This window comes from Oncorhynchus clarkii, chromosome 16 (assembly GCF_045791955.1).
Source record: "Oncorhynchus clarkii lewisi isolate Uvic-CL-2024 chromosome 16, UVic_Ocla_1.0, whole genome shotgun sequence".
Lineage (NCBI taxonomy): Eukaryota > Metazoa > Chordata > Actinopteri > Salmoniformes > Salmonidae > Oncorhynchus > Oncorhynchus clarkii.
The window spans coordinates 25,684,431-25,706,030 of NC_092162.1; the positions used below are offsets into that span (position 1 = coordinate 25,684,431).

General features: G+C 43.7%; 1 protein-coding gene across 1 annotated transcript in view; it reads right to left on the minus strand.

Moving 5' to 3' along the window:
* LOC139368257 (alpha-tectorin-like) overlaps positions 1-21,600 on the minus strand; it is a 52,026-nt gene that overhangs the window by 21,463 nt on the left and 8,963 nt on the right. The window contains exons 3-10 of the mRNA XM_071106969.1: positions 11,948-12,069; positions 10,670-10,948; positions 10,390-10,485; positions 9,677-9,830; positions 9,031-9,431; positions 7,021-7,600; positions 6,319-6,902; positions 3,999-4,569 (exon numbers count right to left, since the gene is read on the minus strand). Coding sequence (XP_070963070.1) covers positions 3,999-4,569; positions 6,319-6,902; positions 7,021-7,600; positions 9,031-9,431; positions 9,677-9,830; positions 10,390-10,485; positions 10,670-10,948; positions 11,948-12,069 — 2,787 coding nt within the window. The remainder of the gene's footprint in view (positions 1-3,998; positions 4,570-6,318; positions 6,903-7,020; positions 7,601-9,030; positions 9,432-9,676; positions 9,831-10,389; positions 10,486-10,669; positions 10,949-11,947; positions 12,070-21,600) is intronic.

The following is a 21,600-nucleotide window of genomic DNA, read 5'->3' on the forward strand; positions in this document are numbered from 1 at the left end:
CCGATGACCACACTGTCTGAAGCCCAAGAAGTGTACTGGCTAAAATGCCTACCCACAGGGCCTGCCACCCCTCACATCCAGTTTAAGTTCAACCAACTGAAAGCTCAAATCTACACTCTGCACCCATATAAGACTCCCCAAGCTGAGATCCATTGCACACTCAATGCAACAGAAACTGATGACTGCCTCTACACTGCAGACTGGGACGAAGACATGATGCACCTGACCCCACCTATCAGGTGTTGTACCATTGGGTGTGGCCCAGAGGGGGTGGCAGCACCGGTCATCCTACGATCAAGGAACCTCCATGCACCCCTGGCCTGGACGGCTGAAGCATCAACAGCCATAGCACTCCTGAAAACAGATCTATCAGCGGCAGCAGCTCTGACTGCACCTGACTACAAGAACAAGTTCCATTTGGATGTTTCTGGAAGGGAAGGATTCACCTCATCCGTCCTATTCCAGAAACAAGAGGGGGAGAGAAGGGTCTTGATGTACTACTCTTCAAACTTGACCACATTGAAGTAGGACAGTCAACATGCTCCAGATACGTTGCTGCAGTAGCAAAAGCTATTGAAAAAACAGCTCACCTCGTGATGTCACCCTTCAATCAGCCATCATCCCTCAACCAGCATCGGCCAAATTAGCTGAAATCATCGGATTGACGCAGGTCCTCATCAGAGGAAAAGGAAAGACTGAATATCTATACAGACTCAGCCCATGCCCATGAAGCAGGCCACACTGATGGACCCAGAACTTTTATGAGAAACACATGGCCCCACACACGAAGGCAAAATAAAGACCCTCCAAAAAGGCCTCGCACATCTGGTGGCACCCTCACATAAAAAATATGACTGACTTATTTTATGACGATGATTTATTTTGTGACGAATGCAATGGTTGTGACAGACACAACCCAAAGAAACCATATCGAACACCAATGGGCTCATACTTAATACCTAATGCATGTTTTCAGGATATTAGTATAGACTACACCGACATGGGCCCCGAAAATTTATCTAAAGGCAAACTCTATCTCCTAGTCATAGTAGATAGGTTCTCCAAATGGGTAGAGGCAATACTAACAAAAGGGGAGGATGCTAGGTCAGTCTTTGAGTGGCTACAAACCAAACTAATACCCAGGTATGGCATCCCAAGACAAATCAAATTTGACAAATGGCTTACATTTAACAAACACCTGAGACAGGTGGAAGAAAGATTTGGCATAACCCACAGATTTGGATCTGTGTACAGGCCCCAATCCCAAAAGCTGGTGGAACGTCAAACCAAAAGCAAAAGCTAAGATAGCTAAAGTATGTGCCTCATGGGATAATGACTGGTAGAGTCATGCATGGTCCACCAAGGGAGGGAGGTCATATGCCCGCCCTTGATGTACAACAAATTGTAATGTCTAATTATGTGAAAAAACTGACGGTTCTCTCTGCAGCACTCTCTACCCAGGTTCACAAGGTCCAGGAGGGGGAGCTGCCGGGGGACACGCCACTACTGAAGGTAAAGGTTGGTGACGGGGTGAGGGTTACAGTCCACAAGAGAAAGTGGCTGGAACCCAGGTGGACTGGACCGTACGAAGTGAAGGAGGTTACTTCACACTCAGTCCAGGTCAAAGGTAAATCAGGCACACCTTGGCACCGCCTTACACATTGCACCCCAGCCCCAATTCCTTCTAGAACACTGACTGAAGTCAGAGCTGATTTGAGCGGCCTAAATTCGATTCCAAATGAAGACACTCCTTCCTCAGGTGATGCGGCATCAAACTCCGCCTCCCCTGAGAAGGGAACCTCGCCCAGTTAGAGGGAAATTTCTCCCTCTCTGGGTGAGGCTGGGGATATCTGGTCCCTTATTTGTGATATTCCTACTGATATTTGGAGTAACCCTAGGACTTTCACATGGTTAATTGAACAACTATTTCACCCTGCCACATCACATACACCAACCCCTACACATGTCCCTAACTCCTTTCCTGATATCACTCCCTCCAATCACTCCCGTCCCAAACGTAGCACTACACCTACAGACCCACCATGCAAACCAGACAAGGTTAGGAGCACCACCTTATGTATACCCACGATTGCAACCGCCACCTTTCTGCTATAGTTTTAACGTCTAATAGACGTAAAGAGAGGGATTTGTTATATAAGTATTCATACACATAGCTCATAAACAAAGACATTCCGTCGTAAGAACACATACACCCAGCCACAAGACTGACCCCCTCTATTGGTCGGATGCTCAGGATAAGGCTCTGCTGTGCACCAATGGGGCTTCTGCTCTGGCTAGAGCAAGGCCCGCCTCCAACCCTCCGACCAGTCAAGAAGACCGAAACGACAAGACTCCACCTACTTTATTCTATGTATAAAAATGAATGTAACCATTGTATAGGCCTCTTTTTCACCTGGCTCCTTGCCGAGTTATGTGAACTAGGTCCGTGCACGTAAAACTGCGGGACAAGATATCTCTGACTCATTAAAACTGTCTTTTGTTACAACTGAAATCCACTCTGTCCAGCGTCCGTGATTTGGTCTCAACTCTCCAGTATTTGAACACTAACACTAGCTAGATTCACTGACAAACACAGGGATGGAATTTGAACTAGCGCTAGCTAAGGATGTTAGGCATTGCACTGATAAAGGGCAGAGTAAGCTGTTTGCTAATTAATTTTAAAAAAACGTTCATTGTGATAAAATAATGTTAATACAGTAGCTAGGTAACTAGCTAGTTTGCTTATGGAATGAGCATTGTATTTAATACAGGGGTTAAAGCAACAAACAAAAACATTCTATGACAGAAACTTAAGTCGATCTCAGATTGATCATCGGAGGCCAACTCACGCAATTGAAGGTATAGAGAAAAGAATGTGGTAGCAATGGAAAACTGCTTTGAAACGCATTTTCCCTTGGTAGCATTGAGAATTGTTGTGCATTGACTGCTTGTCAGAATACATGTTTCCCTCTCGCAACTTGAATGCACCTCGAGAGGAATATTTATCTCACATAGCTTGTTATTGTGTGTTCTGACTAGGTAAATAGGTAAACTATCCTACTATGGGGTTGTCTAACAACATTACATGGCGCTGGAAAGTTTCATCCTGAGTAATAAACTTTAGGCTTTGAATTACTTTGCCAAGAGCTACAGTACACTGCTGTTTGATTTGAGCGCATTATAGACTATCATTATGAAGTATTCCCTTCTTCTGAACATAGGAGTGTAAGCAACAATCATGCATGTCAGTTCAGCGCAAATATTTCATAGAACAGACATGCTTCTGTATTAGGCTGTCATCTCCAAACCCAATCCCCCTGAGATCGTTTTTTACGATCAGTGTAGATCCGCAATAAAACAACCTCTCCAGAATCTATATGACAGAAATCCGTCACAGTGACAGGGAACTTTAACCCCCTGATTTAGCGTTGCACTAGCTGGTTGGAAGGTTTCATATGAAGTGGCTGGCTCAAGCTTAGCTAACACGTTAATAATAGACAAGCTTCAGAAACATGAAACTCCTTAGCTGGATTTAAAATTGCGCGACTGAGACCTCCTCCAAATCAAAGTTCAAAATTAATGACAGATTTCTTGATTTATTCAGAATATTTTTGAGGGTGACGTAGTAATAACTGTTGTTGCTAGTTAACATGCTAAGATTCATGGGAACAAGTTGCTTCCAAGGGCACTGAGTCGCAATAGGATGCCAACTCGATAAATAGGCTTCCGAAGGGCGCAGTGAGATTGACCTGATTGAGTCATGAATGCTCATATCGAGTGATTGTGTGATCGAAGTGCTCGTTTTGAGATTCAGGCTATATGTATTATGCCCGTCAATGCTAGTATTCTATACTTAATTATACTACACTATACTTCTTATACTATACTGGCATTGAAGGGCATAATAAGTATACATGAACCAGCTTGTGATACATGTGCATTTTAATGTAGGGGTTCAGTTGACGTGCAGCGTATACAATAATGCTACTGGTGCTCACCACAATCAGCGACATCCCTCCAGTTTCCCACTGTGATGCCACTCTGTTGGCACGTTAGGGCGTAACCACGAAGAGCCTCACACAGGACCCCTGGGGCCCCACCCGCTTCAGTCAAATCCTCCACACACTCTTCCACCCGATCCCGTGGGCCCACCCTGCTCTGGCACAAAGAGAACGGCCCACCAGGCAAAGCCATAAGGCCACATGACTGGTCAGAATAGTAAACAGTGGTGTTCTGTCCAATTTGTGGCAGCAACCTATTTTCCGTTTCCACACAGTGCGCCGAGAGGGACCCGTCCCGCCAACTGTCTCCAAAGAGTTGCGAGTTGTTGACCAGAACACCGTTCGGGGTTCGAAAGTCATCGTGCCTGTGGCCGTTGTAGTTGCCACACAGACCACTGAGGGAGCTATTGTAGGTGCCTGGTGTGGTGACCCGGACCAAGTGAGGCCAGTCAATTTGGACGGTGACATCAAAGGAGGTGTGGATGACGATGCTGTTGACACTGCTGTGGAAGACCTGGATGTGGCCGGACTCGGTGCTAAAGGGCAATCGGATCAGCTGACCATTCACCTATGGTGGGATTCAATGGGATCAATTCGTTAGGAAATGTGGGATTTGAGATTTGACAAAAAAAATGGTTAAAGGGATTTGTAATTTGGGTGAACTATCCCTTTAAAGGAATTTAGTACATGAAGGAGAGGTTTTAAAAGCTTCTTGATTAAATCTCTCTCCCAGTAAAGTATTTAAAATATAATTGTATATATAAACTCAGCAAAAATAGAAACATCCTCTCACTGTCAACTGCGTTTATTTTCAGCAAACTTAACATGTGTAAATATTTGTATGAACGAAACAAGATTCAACAACTGAGACATAAACTGAACAAGTTCCATAGCCATGTGACTAACATAAATGGAATAATGTGTCCCTGAACAAAGGGGGGGTCAAAATCAAAAGTAACAGTCAGTATATGATGTGGCCACCAGCTGCAGTACTGCAGTGCATCTCCTCCTTATGGACTGCACCAGATTTGCCAGTTCTTGCTGTGAGATGCTATCCCACTCTTCCACCACGGCACCTGCAAGTTCCCGGACATTTCTGGGAAGAAAGGCCCTAGCCCTCACCCTCCGATCCAACAGGTCCCAGACATGTTCAATGGGATTGAGATCCGGGCTCTTTGCTGGCGATGGCAGAACACTGACATTCCTATCTTGCAGGAAATCACGTACAGTACGAGCAGTCTGACTGGTGGCATTGTCATGCTGGGGGTCATGTCAGGATGAGCCTGTAGGAAGGGTACCACATGAGGGAGGAGGATGTCTTCCCTGTAACGCACAAATCGATCCCGCTCCAGAGTACAGGCCTCGGTGTAACGCTCGTTCCTTCGTCGATAAACACACCATCACCCCTGGTGAGACAAAATCGCAACTCGTCAGTGAAGAGCACTTTTTGCCAGTCCTGTCTGGTCCAGCGACGGTGGGTTTGTGCCCATAGGCGACGTTGTTTCCGGTGATGTCTGGTGAGGACCTGCCTTACAACAGGCCTACAAGCCCTCAGTCCAGCCAATCTCTCAGCCTATTGCGGAAAGTCTGAGCACTGATGAAGGGATTGTGCGTTCCTGGTGTAACTCGGGCAGTTGTTTTTGCCATCCTGTACCTGTCCCGCAGGTGTGATGTTCAGATGTACCTATCCTCTGCAGGTGTTGTTACACGTAGTCTGCCACTGCGAGGACGATCAGCTGTCCGTCCTGTCTCCCTGATGCGTTGTCTTAGGCATCTCACAGTACAGACATTGTAATTTATTGCCCTGGACACATCTGCAGTCCTCATGCCTCCTTGCAGCATGCCTAAGGTACGTTCATGCAGATGAGCAGGGACCCTGGGCATCTTTCTTCTGGTGTTTTTCAGAGTCAATAGAAAGGCCTCTTTAGTGTCCTAAGTTTTCATAACTGTGACCTTATTGCCTACCGTCTGTAAGCTGTTAGTGTTAACGACTGTTCCACAGGTGCATGTTCATTAATTGTTTATGGTTCATAGAACAAGCATGGGAAACAGTGTTTAAACCCTTAACAATGAAGATTTGTGAAGTTATTTGGATTTTTACAAATTATCTTTAAAAGACAGGGTCCTGAAAAGGGGACGTTTCTTTTTTTGCTGAGTTTATATTAAAAAATAATTAAATCATACATTCGGGAGACAAAAACTAAATCTGATATATCTGATACAATTGAGCAATGTCATGATTCATGACACATTCAATACACATTGTGGTTGGCAAGTTATCTGTAGTTACATTGTATTACTGATGAATGGCACTGACCTGCACTCTGCTCCCATTTCCCATCTCAATGTGCACCTGTGTCCCCACCGCTTCAAATTTCAGCACCTGGGTGAAACCCTGCTGGCCTCTGGGTACTTTCTCTGCCGACACCACAAAGTGAGTGTGGGGGGACCACCCCATGACCCTGGCCAGGATCAGCCCACAAGCCCCGGGGTACTGGAAGGTCACTCCGTCAAAAGTGCGGTAGGACCTGGGTCCTTCCACCCAGCAGGTGGCGTAGCTGGTTGGTCTGCAGCCCCTCTCCCCATCCTCCACGCTGCAGGCCTCAAGTTCTCCACACCCATGGGAATAACAGGCCATGGAGCCACGGCTGCAGATGCAACGCCTGCCGCAGTTCTGGTCCAGTACGACGGTCGCTCCCGAGCTGTAATAGCGGTTTTCGAAGGTGCAGCCACACTGGGCGAGGGGTACGCACACCCCAGCGCTCAGGACGTAACCAAGGTTACAGATACAGCTCTCCTGGGAGGGGAGGGGGCAGCCATGGGAGGCATTGAGGTTGCTGCAGGTGGCAGGACAGCTTGTGCCCTGGGACTCAAAGTGACTGTTGGCTGGGCAGGAGATTTCTGATGGAATACAATGGAAAGAGAAATGGTGAAAACATATGTTAGTTGAATTTGTATGGTGCAATTCGGTGGAACAGAGACCATAGTTACAAGATTGATTGGCACATACAGTACATACCACAGAAGCCTTGCCTCCTCCATAATCCTGGCTGTATGCCATGCTGTTGGCACTGGGTGGCATACACGTTGAGGGACTGGCACAGAATGGGCTGGTACCCTCCCCCCACGCACAGATCATAGACGCAGCTCTCCTCATAGGTCTGGGGGGGAAGCTGAACGTGGCATGGGGCGAATGGTCCAGACGGGTCCTGGAGGATACCGCAGTGAGCTGTGTTGCCATAAAGACTCCTCTGGGAGGGGGTGCAGAAGGCACAGTCCAACCCAGCACACTGGACCCTCTCACAGGCTGGGTCGTTGTCCCCAGACGCCTGCCAGCTGTTGGCAAAGTCAACGTCAGAGGTCAGGATCTGTCCCGTGCGAGAGCGGAAGTCATCCTCACGGTGGCTGTTGAAGGTTCCGCACAGACCGCAGGTGGCGTTGAAGTAGTTGAAAGGTACACTGATTCTCACATAGTGGTTGGCGTCATACATCACCAGCAGGCCAAAATCGGTGCTGACTGCCAGGGAGAAACCAGACTGGTAGACCTGGATGGTGCCATTACGGAGGGAGAACGGGGTGGAGGCAAAGCTTCCGTTGACCTGGATGAGAAGAATGAGTAGAAATCATAACATTGAGGAGTATGAGAGAGAAGGACATAATTAGGACACTACTACACTATATTTCCAAAAGTATGAGGACACTCCTTCAAATTAGTGGATTCGGCTATTTCAGCCAAACCTGTTGCTGACAGGTGTATAAAATTGAGCACAAAGCCATGCAATCTCCATACACAAACATTGGCAGTAGAATGGCCTTACTGAAGAAAGAGCTCAGACTTTCAACGTGGCACCGTCATAGAATGCCACCTTTCCAACAAGTCAGTTTGTCAAATTTCTGCCCTTCCAGAGCTGCCCAGGTCAACTGTAAGTGCTGTTATTTTGAAGTGGAAATGTCTAGGAGCATCAACTGCTCAGCTCACGAAGTGGTAGGGTACACAAGCTCACACAACAGGACCACCGAGTGCTGAAGCGCGTAGTGCATAAAAATTGTCTGTCCTCGTTGCAATACTTACTCCAAACTGCCTCTGGAAGCAATATTAGCACAACTGTTCGTCAGGAGCTTCATGAAATTGGTTTCCTTAGCCGAGCAGCCGCACACACAAGCCTAAGATATGGAGGGGTGTGAAGCTCGCCTCCATTGGACTCTGGAGCAGCGGAAACACGTTCTCTGTAGTGATGAATTACGCTTCACCATCTGGCAGTCTAACAAATATGGGTTTGGTGGATGCCAGGAGAACGCTATGCATAGTGCCAACTGTAAAGTTTGGTGGAGGAGGAATAATGGTCTGGGGCTGTTTTTCATGGTTCGGGCTAGACCCCTTAGTTCCAGTGAATATAAATCTTAACACTACAGCATACAATGACATTTTAGACGATTCTGTGCTTCCAACTTTGTGGCAACAGTTTGGGGAAGGTCCTTTCCTGTTTCAGCATAACAATGCCCCCATGCACAAAGCGGGTTCCATACAGAAATGGTTTGTCGAGATTGGTTTGGAAGAACTTGACTGGCCTGCACAGAGCCCTGACCTCAACCCCATCAAACACCTTTGGGATGTATTGGAACGCTGACTGTGAGCCAGGCCTAATCGCCCAGCATCAGTGCCCGACCTCAATAATGTTCTTCTGGTTGAAGGGAAGCAAGTCCCCGCAGCAATGTTCCAATATCTGGTGAAAATCCTTCCCAGCAGAGGTGAGGCTGTTATAGCAGCAAAGGGGGGACCAACTCCATATTAATGCCCATGATTTTGGAATGGGATGTTAAAATGAGCAGGTGTCCACATACTTTTGGTCATGTAGTGTATATCATAAAAGTAAAAATAATACTTCCTACAGCATTATGAATAGACAGTTCAGTGAAGTGCAAGTTCACATTTTTGTCAACTATGTGCAATGTAATGTGAAATCAACAGTAATAAACATCAATCATGCTTGAGCGACAAAGAAACTCTTACATGTGTACCGGCACTGACCTTTGCTTCGGCTTGGTGACCTTTGACCAGCTCTATCTCCACGTCGTAAACAGATACCCTCACCAGACGGGTCCAGGACACCTGGGTGCTACCACGGTTCTCGTTCTTTCCCTCCACACGGTAGTAGGGCAGTCCATGGCCACACTCCTCTGACAGGACATAAGTGCAGGTGCCCTGGAAGTGGAACACGCTTCCGTCAAAGGTGTAGTAGTGGGGGTCGCCGGAAACGGTGCAGGTGCTGCGTTCAATCGTTTGGCAGGAGAACTGGAAGGCGTCGGGTTGACAGATTTGGGAAAAGGAGCAGGGTTGGCTCTGGCACTGAACGCCTGTACTGGTGCAGGTACACCTCTGTCTGCAGCTGTTGTCACTCCAGAAGGAGTCACCCAACTGGACAGGAGAACCTGAAGAGAGTGATAGAAGATGTTTCATGCAGCCAATATTATGGGGTAAGGACAGAAGCCTGGACAAGATGTCATGAATTTAATTTAAACCTAGTCAGAGTCTCTCAGTAACATGATGCGCAACCATCACTTAAAAAAAATATAGATTGAATATAGTTTGTCTATTTTGGAGAAGAACAGTAATTCTTAACACAAATCAAAAATAATGGGGCTCCTATGTTTTGTATTTTTTGTGTTGTTCTCACCATTGAAAGTACAGCCTCTTGAGCCATGGTCTGTGCGAAAGGCCCAGCGACCTGCAACATTGACGTTACTGGTGGAGCTGAACATTGTAAAATTGCTTTGAAATGATCCAGGGATCGAGAAGTGGTGGATGGAGTTGATTGTGTCATAGCCAGCCTTGTAAAAAAAATAGACACAAATGTATTTAAAAAATTGAATTATGAAAAAACAAATTTACATCACCAGACAATATATATTTTTATATATATTATAATGATATATATATAATGCCTTCTTAAATGTGAACTTTCATGTGCCTTAATTACAAACTTGTAGGGGATCAGAAAATATTGAGTTTTGCCAAGGAGAAAGCACTGAGCTATATAGGGAGAAAGACAGGATCCTTTCTGGCTAGCCATGATTGGCTGAGACAATGGAGAGGTTGACCATGCTGACGGTTGGCCATGCCGACATGTGAATTCTTAAAGAGATGGGTGGATCTATGGCTTAAGAGGGTGTGGACGACGAAATTCTCTCCAGCACTCAAAATCTTTCAAGGGTATTTTCTCCTACTTGTCTCCTAAGTGGGATAACACGTTTACCAACTTTTAAAGTAGAATAACGTTCCCATGTTTCCTCCAATCACAATGAATTATATACAAGCTCTGAATCTAAACTTTTGTACATAAGCCCCCATTGGGATAGACCGTTACAAGTATGCATTCATTCTTCTGACCTGAATGCTGCGTTGTGCTAGTGCAATCTGCCCATAGTTCATCAGGACAAAAGAGGATTGGACACCAGCAATCAGAACCACTTGGAAGGTGGTTTCCTTACATTAAGGAAATGAGAGAAAGATTTTAATACATAGCCTACTGTATAACGTAACAATTTTGCCCACCATAAGAAATCCCATGTCATTTCTATTTCATATCATTGCTTCACAGGTGTTGTATCGATTGCCTTTACAATAAGCATTACTTTTGATAGATATAGAACCACAAGAAAAGTCTTACCGTTCCTGAATTGGGGAAGTAGGCCACCCTATCCCACGTAGCAATGAAGACCAAATTAGCAGAGAAGCCCAGGTTTGGGAAGTACTGATTGATATCTTGTGTGGCCTGTTGAAGAACACTACCGCTGATGTACTGCTGGTAAAAGATGTTACCATTCCCTCGGTTGTCCAAATCGGTCCAAAATGGAGCTATGAGATCTATTGTGGAATGTGCAGGAAAACTGTATGGTGTGTAGCTGGACCATGCTTGGTTGAACGTCAGGTGTCCATTGTGGTTAACCTTAAATCAAATGAGTTCATTGAAAAATGGTAAATGATTACGCAATTATTTTGTTTAGTTGTACTGTATATCAGAACAGGTTTTGAATTGCTTAAAGGAGTAGTTCAGGCTTTTACAACTTGATGCTAGATGGTTCCTCACCCTAAAAGTAGTCTATGGATCAGGAGAAACTGTGTTTTGTATACATTTCCAAACTCTGAGGTTGGAATAATACTGTGAAATTGTGAAAATTCAGATAATGTCCTTAGTGGGAGAGCTGTTTGAAAAGACCAGTTGAAATGTCAACGTTTTTTGATGGGATGGAGTTTTGGTCTGTCTGGTGACATCACCAGGTGGTAAATTAGTTAATAGACCAATAAGAAGGAGAGTTCAAAACCTCTCTGCCTATAAGAGCTAGTTTTCCCCTCCCCACTCAGACCACTTCCAAACAATCTTAGCAAAATGATTGCGCTTGGCTAAAAAGCTATTAATTGAAAACACGCACAGTAAGGTACTCAAATGTTACTCAAAGGCCAAATCACCTTTGAGTAACATTAAACAAAATATTCATATTTGAGTTGATTTCAGATGATGTGGACTTTGAAAAAATAAAACACGCTCACATAGTGAGCTATAGTGAGCTGAAGTTAGTAGCAGCAACAACAAAAAACATTGATTACAGTTTCTCCTGGCCCATAGACTACTTTCAAGGTGAGGAACCATCTAGCATCAAGTTGTATAATCTTTAACAACTCCAGGAGGCATCCCAGCATACTTTTTTGGGGCATGCAACACCGTAACAGCATATTCTGATTGTAAAGTGGTTTACTGGTTGAACAGACATCATAGAACCAGATTACATCCAGGTAAACAATGGCATCTTGATTTTTTACAACCAATATTCAACCTGACCAGCAAAAGAAGTCATAATGCATTGCATACAGTTTTGCCCACAAAGATATTCAAAATACACAACAGGTTTCATGCAACAGAGATAAATAAATGTACATTTCTACCCACATATATCTGGTGGTACGCGTTTCCAAAATAGACAAATGGCCGGCTCAGGGGAATAAGAGGGGAACTTCCATCATCTGATCTGGAACTCATGGTGTCTCCAGCCCCAAATGGATAGAGTGGTCCTGAGATGAACAAAATGCCCCTCTGTCATAAAAAAGTTATTATCCAGCCATATTTGACCACACTGGCAATTATTTCAAGTGAGTTATTCGATCACCAACCAGTGATCAGGTCAGCAAAGTATAACCTGTCCATCAAAGTGGATCAACAATAAGCCAAGATAACTATTATTTTTTTAATTACTATTAATAGTAAACAAATAAAAAAATACATTTGATTTCACAAAGCATATCTAACTGTATTATATCTGGTAGGAATCTAAGAAATATTTGGAGGAATTATTCAAGTGTGATTAAATCACTCAGAAGTCTGGTTCTTTCACTTTTTAAATGCATGTGCCAATCAACAGAAATGGCTTCACTGGTTGGCAACAATCAATGCACACAACAAAGAGGACATATATTTAGCCTGGTAGCCTCATCCTCATATTTCTAGCTAATCACATACTGTATAGCAAATTACCTGAAGGCCCACCTATTACCAGTAAGTCAAATGTTTGCGACTTCCTTTTCCTGGTGGGCAATGTAGGTTGATAAGTGAACAAAAGCATTGCAGGTCATTTAGCAAATTACCTCTTCATTGTCAGGGGACATTTAAAACCTCTTAAGGATCCGCCCCTTTTTTTCCATTTTCGACTAAAATGACATACCCAAGTCTAACTGCCTGTAGCACAGGCCCCGAAGCAAGGATATGCATATTCTTGGTACCATTTGAAAGGAAACACTGAAGTTTGTGGAAATGTGAAAGGAATGTAGGAGAACATAACACAATAGATCTGGTAAAAGATAATACAAAGAAAGAATCAACCGTTCTTTTGTATTTATTTTTGTACCATCTTTGAAATGCAAGAGAGAGGCCATAATATATTATTTCAGCCCAGGTGCAATTTAGAGCAGTGTATGTGCAAAGTTTTAGACTGATAAAATGACCCATTGCATTTTGGTTCCACATTTTGTGTCAATACTGCCCAAATGTGCCTAATTTGTTTATTAATAACTTTTCATGTTCAAAATTGTGCACTCTCCTCAAACAATAGCATGGTCTTTTTCCACTGCAATAGCTACTGTAAATTGGACAGTGCAGTTAGATTAACAAGAATTTAAGTTTTCTGCCAATATCAGATATATCTATGTCTTGGGAAATTTTCTTGTTACTTATAACTTCATGCTAATCGCATTAGCCTACGTTAGCTCAACCGTCCCATACACAGGACACCGATCCCTAAGAAGGCAATTTAATGAACACCTGCTATGATAAATCAACACTTTTGGCAATAATGTTTTCATGGGGTACTTTTGATAAGCATATTTGTGGTCTGATTAGGGCTGTGGCGGTCACGAATTTTGTCAGCCGGTGATTGTCAAGCAAATAACTGTCAGTCTCATGATAATTGACCGTTAATTAACATAAACATATTTAGCATTTACTGGCTTCCACACATAGTCTACAAGCCACTGATGCACACCTTTGGAACATCTCAATTTTAAAAAGATTAATAGATCCATGTAATATAGCCTAAACCTTTAGACAGGTCTAAAGAAAGAAATGAAGAAATTGTAGTCTATTTCAGAAGAACAGAATAGCATACTCTAAGTTGTCCTTATGTTTGGTCCTGATCTGGCTATGCCAAATGGCTGTGGGCTAGACTAGTTCATTTAGCAGACAACATTTGCTTAGAATTCCCGTGGCATTATATTATATTATTTTATAGTATGAAGAATACAATTTCACAAAGTTGAATAAAATAGAAAGGATATTTTCTCCAACAATTTGAGGGAGTGCGCACATGCGGCTATTCCGCTATTCGGGGCGGCAGGGTAGCCTAGTGGTTAGAGCGTTGGACTAGTAACCGGAAGGTTGCGAGTTCAAACCCCCGAGCTGACAAGGTACAAATCTGTCGTTCTGCCCCTGAACAGGCAGTTAACCCACTGTTCCCAGGCCGTCATTGAAAATAAGAATTTGTTCTTAACTGACTTGCCTGGCTAAATAAAGGTAAAATAAAATAAAAATAAATAAAATTCTGTGTTGAGCGGTTAACAAAGCAGTAGGTACTCCTATGTGCTTAATTTAGAGGTATTAATGTAACTTTAGTTGTACTACAAATGTTGGGCTATATGTTTAGATTTTTTTACCCCCTTTTTCTCCCGAATTTTGTGATATCCAATTTTGATCTTGTCTCATTGCTGCAACTCCCCAACGGGCTCGGGAGAGGCGAAGATCGAGTCATGCGTCCTCCCAAACATGACCCACCAAACCATGCTTCTTAACACCCACTCGCTTAACCCGAAGTCAGCATGCAGGCGCCCGGACCCCCACAAGGAGTTGCTAGAGCATGATGAGCCAAGTAAAGCCCACCTAGCCAAACCTTCCCTAACATGGATGACGCTGGGCCAATTGTGCACCACCTTATGGGACTCACACAGCTTGGGATCGAACCCCAGGCTGCAATGATGCCGCAACACTGCAATGCAGTGCCTTAGACCGCTGCACCACTCGGGAAGCACGTTTATATTTTTTTATACATTATAAGGCTGAATAATGCAAATCTAATGATGATTTGAAAATAGTTGGTTAAAAAGAATGAGCTCTGCTTTGTTTTTTTGCATAGACTGTACAGACATTCACAATTTTACAAGCACTTGCTAATGCCTCAAATTTCCTGGCGGCATCCCCTTTGTAATGCACCATAAAACAATCCATGCCTTTTTCGGCCAGTGGCAATTGTGCCCTTGGCCCGGAGTGCTGCGTTGTGCCCTTCTCTCTGAGTGCTACGTGATCCGAAGCACCTCTCACTCACATGGCTCTCCATCACGTGATCGGGTCTTTCTCACAGGCTACAAGTGAAGACCGACTGAGAGAGAAATTACAGGATCATGTTATAAATACTGTTATTGCATCAAATGGTTGTTTAATGCAACAGAATAGGGGGTTCTTAGAACACTCATCTGTGTGTGTTCTACTGAGAATGGGCATCTGGGGGTTTAATGCTGACAGTAGATTTACGATGCCTTAGGCCACATTCCATTCATGTGAGGGAGATTGCTCCGGTTTGATTGGAAGGTACCAGGGAGAGATGGCTCGGGGCCAGACCCTGGTTTCTACACAAAGAGAACGGTCTTTACAGCAGATACGGTCTGATGTGAATTATTATTATCTTTATTACAAATCTTAACCTCGTGACCCATTCCATACATATATTGTTTGTCATGAACATTCAGGAGGATGTAGTTTGCTATAAAAAAAGGTGTTATATTCTTTGTCTCCGGGCTCTCAACGAATCATCTGAGGGTTATTTGTCAACCAGCCCACATTATCGCAGAGAACTCAATCGATTCACTTTGTATGTGCGTGCTGTATTTACCTGCTCCCTTATTAATAAGTGAATAAAGATTTAGTTTCAGTTATAACTCTGACTTGTGTGATAAGTTTGTCTCCTCATTTGATAGTAAAGAAATTAACCACCCCAAGACACGTCGGGGACGCAACTGCAGAAGTCCTTATCCAATTCCGAAGTGCATATTGAAGATATTGGAAGAACTGTCCACATTTACTTTTTGTCAGCCAACAAGATGTGTAGGCCTAACGAACAACAAAAGCACAAGCCTATATCAATCTACTATCCCCCACAGTATAAAAGTTTACCTATTCTATTCTGTGCGAGGAAACAAATATTCCAAACATAGTCTGGGACAGTTCTGGGATGCGATAGAGCCCAAACTAATACAACCACTAGCATTTTTTTTTCTTTGCAATGTGGCTGATGGAAAATATCAGAACCGTTAGTTTAAATGTTGATAAACTATTAGGCAATTACACGGCAGTATGTGTGCGAATGTTCCCCAAACTTGAAACTCACGTGCTGCTTATGTATTCCAGTTAGGCTCTACACCCCTTATAAAGGGGGTTAATGTTATTTGGCCACTTTAGTTGTGAAACAAACCTTATCAAAATGTATAGGCCTATGGGCTAGGCTACATGAGGTGTGTGACTATGATTAGAAAAAGTTGGAAAAAATGGTTTCTTGCCTTACGCTGGGCATCATTCACAAGTGATAATATATAATTCACAAGTGATAGGCTAATATTGTCACCCATCAGACTGTTCTTGATTTAATATTGTCTTTACATATACCAAATAATATATATGACATTTGTTTTGATTTAGAATGGATCATTATCATGCACCTGTCTTGAAACAGGGGCAGGGGAAGAAAATACATGTCATCTATGCATTTAAATAGAAAATGGAGGACGCTTTTCCCGTGGTTCATTTTCATGACAGCCAGGTAGGCTATACTCCTGTTGTAAAGATAAGCAATGTGCTTAATATTAGGAAAGTTGAGAAAAATATATAGTAGGCCTTTCCAAAAGAAAGCTGATGGGAATCCTCCTCTTTTTAATAGAGGCCATCACTGTTTTCTTGCGCAATTGCATAATGGGCTCTCGTGAAGTGTTTGATTTGATTTTCGATTACATTTGCAATAATGTCAGAGTGATTAGAGGGACAATATAGTGCTGAGTACCAGACAGTTAGCAAGTTTTGTAGACTACTAATGACCATCAGCAGAGTCAGAGCTTGGAGAAGCCTAATTACCGTGACTGTCACGTTCGTGGTAACGAGGAGACCAAGGCACAGCATGATGAGAATACATATCTTTTAATGAACGATAAACACTTAAACTATACAAAACAATAAAACGAACATGAAGCTATATATAATGAGAGCAGACACAGGCGACTAAACATAGACAATAACCCACAAATTACCCAAAGAATATGGTTGCCTAAATATGGTTCCCAATCAGAGACAACGATAAACAGCTGCATCTGAGAACCAATCTAGGCAACCATAGACATAAAAACACCTAGACAAGTTCAACCCCATAAACATACAAAAACCCTAGACATGACAAAACACATATATCATCCTCGTCACACCCTGACCTAACCAAAATAATAAAGAAAACAAAGAATACTAAGGTCAGGGTGTGACCTGTGGCCCTTCGTTAGAGGTTCCGGTCTGTGGCCCGTCGTTAGAGGTTCTGTAAACCGTCGCCGGACGCTCTGGACTGGGCACTGTCGCCGGACGCTCTGGACTGGGCACTGTCGCCGGACGCTCTGGACTGGGCACTGTCGCCGGAAGCTCTGGACTGGGCACTGTAGGCCTGGTGTGTGCTGCCGGCACTGGTGTTACTGGGCTAGGGACACGCACCTCAGGGCGAGTGCGAGGAGCAGGAACAGGGCGTACTGGACCCTGGAGGCGCACTGGAGGCCTGGTGCATGGTGCACTGGTGGTACTGGGCTGGTGACACGCACCTCAGAGCGAGTGCGGGGAGGAGGCATAGGATACACTGGACCGTGGAGACGCATTGGACATCCAGAACATAGAGCTGGCTCAATACGTCCTGGCTGGATGCCCAATCTAGCCCGGCAAATGCGAGGAGCTGGAATAGACTGCACCAGGCTAGAATAGCGCACTGGAGACACCGTGAGCATCTCTGCATAACACGGTGCCTGACCAGTTACAAGCTCCCCACGGTAAGCACGAGGAGTTGGCTCAGGTCTCCTACCTGACTCAGCCAATGTCCTCGTGTGCTCCTCCCCCCAAAAAATCTTGGGGCTGCCTCTCGGGCTTCCGTGCTAGTCGTGTACCCACAAATCGTTACCGTTCCTCCATTCTCCTGTATCCCTCCTCGCACTGTTCCATTGAATCCCAACCGGGCTCTGGCACTCTCCCTGGATCGATCGACCACCTAGACAAGTTCGACCCCATAAACATACAAAAACCCTAGACACGACAAAACACATATATCACCCTTGTCACACCCTGACCTAACCAAAATAATAAAGAAAACAAAGAATACTAAGGTCAGGGTGTGACAGTGACTAAATGGTCATATGAAATTTGACTGCCTTCGTGACTCGTGACCGCCGGAGTGGCGGTAATACGTTCACCACAACAGCCCTGTCTGTTATGAACTGAAAAGAAGAATGACCCAGGGATGTGTTTGGGGACATTTAATAGAATGTGACTGGCAGATCGGGTGCTGTATTTGAATAATCGACCCGGAGGGAATGGCTGCCGTTTTACGTGCTCCCAACCAACTGTGCTATTTTGTTTGTTTTTTCACATTGTTTGTAACTTCTTTTGTACATAATGTTGCTGCTACCGTCTCTTATGACCGAAAATAGCTTCTGGATATCAGAACAGAGATTACTCACCTCGAACTGGACAAAGATTTTTTCTTTAATGAGTCCAACGCAAAGGATATATTGCATCCCCAAGACCAGGCCCAAATCCCTGTAATTTCCAAGAAGAAAATATGGAAATACAGGGGGCGGAGATCAGGGTGCATTGTGAGAATTCTTTGGCAAGTGGGTAAACTGCCTCTAAACTGCCTCTGTTCTATTGGCCAACGTGCAATCACTGGGAAATCAATTTCATATCTCCGTTCTATATTATAGTAACCAATAAAGTGTTAAACAAATGAAAAAATATTTTAGATGATAGATTCTTCAAAGTAGCCACATTTTGCCTTGAGGACACCGTTGCACACTCTTGGCATTCTCTCAACCAGCTTCACCTGGAATGCATTAAAGGATTTCCCACATATGCTGAGCACTTGTTGGCTGCTTTTCATTCACTCTGCTGTACATCTCATTCCAAACCATCTCAATTGGATTGAGGTCAGGTGATTGTGGAGGTCAGCTCATCTGATACAGCACTCCCTCACTCTCCTTCTTGGTTAAACAGACCTTACAAAGCCTGGAGATGTGTTGGGTCATTGTACTGTTGAAACACAAATGATAGTCCCACTAAGCACAATCCAGACAGGATGCGAATCGCTGCAGAATGATGTGCCTTCAATTCAAAATAAATCACCAACAGCGTCACAGCAAAGCATGCCCAAACCATCACACCTCCTCCTCCATGCTTCATGGTGGGAATCACACAGAGATCATCTGTTCACCTACTCCGCATCACAAAGACACAGCGGTTGGAGCCAAACATCTCAAATTTGGACTCATCAGACCCAACAACAGATTTCCAACTGTCTAATGTCCATTGCCTGTGTTTCTTGGCCCAAGCAAGTCTCTTCTTCTTATAGGTGTCCTTTAGTAATGGTTTCTTTGCAACAATTTGACCATGAAGGCCTGATTCACGCAGTCTCTTCTGGATAGTTGATGTTGAGATGTGTCTGTCACTTGAACTCCGTGAAGCATTTATTTGGGCTACATTTTCTGAGGCTGGTAACTCTAATGAACTTATCCTCTACAGCAGAGGTAACTCTGGGTCTTCCTTTCCTGTGGCAGTCCTCATGAGAGCCAGCTTCATCACAGCGCTTGATGGTTTTTGCCACTGCACATTAAGAAACTTTCAAAGTTCTTGAAATTTTCCGCATTGACTGACCTTCATGTTTTAAAGTGATGATAGACTGTCGTTGCTCTTTGCTTATTTGAGCTCTTCTTGCCATATTATGAACTTGTTATATTACCAAATAGGGATATCTTCTTTATACCACCCCTACAGTGCCTTGCAAAAGTATCTATCCCCCTTGGCGTTTTTCCTATTTTGTAATGTAATTTAAATGGATTTTTACTTGGATTTCATGTGATGAACATACACAAAATAGTCAAAATTGGTGAAGTGAAATGCAAAAATTAACTTGTTTCCAAAACATTTTGTTTAAATTAAATAGAAAAGTGATGAGTACATATGTATTCACCCCCTTTGCTATGAAGCCCCTAAATAAGATCTGGGGCAACCAATTACCTTCAAGAGTCCACATGTGTGCAATATAAGTGTCACATGATCTGTCACATGATCTCAGTATATCTACACCTGTCCTGAAAGGCCCCAGAGTTTGCAACCTCACAAAGCAAGGGGCACCACCAAGCAAGCAGCACCATGAAGACCAAGGAGCTCTCCAAACAGGTCAGGGACAAAGTTGTGGAGAAGTACAGATCAGGATTGGGTTATAAAAAAGTATCAGAAACTTTGAATATGGCACCATAATAAACCTGCCAAAAGAGGGCCGTCCACCAAAACTCACGGACCAGGCAAGGAGGGCAATAATCAGAGAGGCAACAAAGAGACCAAAGATGACCCTGAAGAAGCTTCAAAGCTCCACTGCGGAGATTGGAGTACCTGTTCATTGGACCACATTAAGCCGTACATTCCACAGACCTGGGCTTTACGGAAGTGTGGCCAGAAAAATACCATTATTTAATGAAAAAAATAAGCCTAAAGGCATGTTGGAGACTCCCCAAACATATCTAAGATGGTACTCTGGTCAGATGAGACTAAAATGTAGCTTTTTAGCCATCAAGGAAAACGCTATGTCTGGTGCAAACCCAACACCTCTCATCACCCCGGTAAAACCACCCCGGGAAACACAGTCCCTGCCGATGTTTATCCATCGGCAGGGACTGGGATACTGGTCAGAATTCGAGGAGTGATGGATGGCGCTAAATACAGGGAAATTCTTGAGGGAAACTTGTTTCAGTCTTCCAGAGATTTGAGACTGGGACGGGGGTTCATCTTCCAGCAGGACAATGACCCTAAGCATACTTCTAAAGCAACACTTGAGTGGCTTAAGGGGAAACATTTAAATGTCTTGGAATGGCCTAGTCAAAGACCAGACCTCAATCCAATTGAGAATCTGTGGTATGACTTAAAGATTGCTGTACACCAGCGGAAACCATCCAACTTGAAGGAGCTGGAGCAGTTTTTCCTTGAAGAATGGGCAGAAATCCCAGTGGCTAGATGTGCCAAGCTTATAGAGACATACCCCAAGAGACTTGCAGCTGTAATTGCTGCAAAAGTGGCTCTACAAAGTATTGACTTTGGGGGGGTTGAATAGTTAATCACGCTCAAGTTTTCATTTTTTTGTCTTATTTCTTGTTTATTTCACCAAAAAAATGTATACTTTGCATCTTCAAAGTGGTAGGCATGTTGTGTAAATCAAATGATTCAAATTTCAGGTTGAAAAGGCAAAAAAAAAAAGAAGAAAAATACCAAGGGGGTGAATAATTTGCAAGCCACTGTACCTTGTCACCACACATCTGATTGGCTCAAACGCATTAAGAAGGAAATAAATTAAATAAATTAACTTTTAACAAGGCACACCTGTTAATTCAAACGCATTCCAGGTGACTACCTCATGAAGGTGGTTGAGAAAATGCCAAGAGTGCACAAAGCTCTCATCAAGGCAAAGGATGGCTACTTTGAAGAATCTAAAATATAAAACATATTTCGATTTGTTTAACACTTTTTTGGTTACTACATGATTTCATATGTGGTTATTTCATAGTTTTGAATTCTTCACTATTATTCTACAATGTAGAAAATAGTAAAACATGAAGAAAAGCTCTGGAATGAGTAGGTGTGTCCAAACTTTTGACTGGTACTGTATATTATTCGTAGCTGTCTATTTACCACCACAAACCGATGCTGGCACTAAGATCGCACTCAGCTAGCTGTATAAGGCCGTAAGCAAACAAGAAAATGCTCATCCAGAAGCGGCGCTCCTA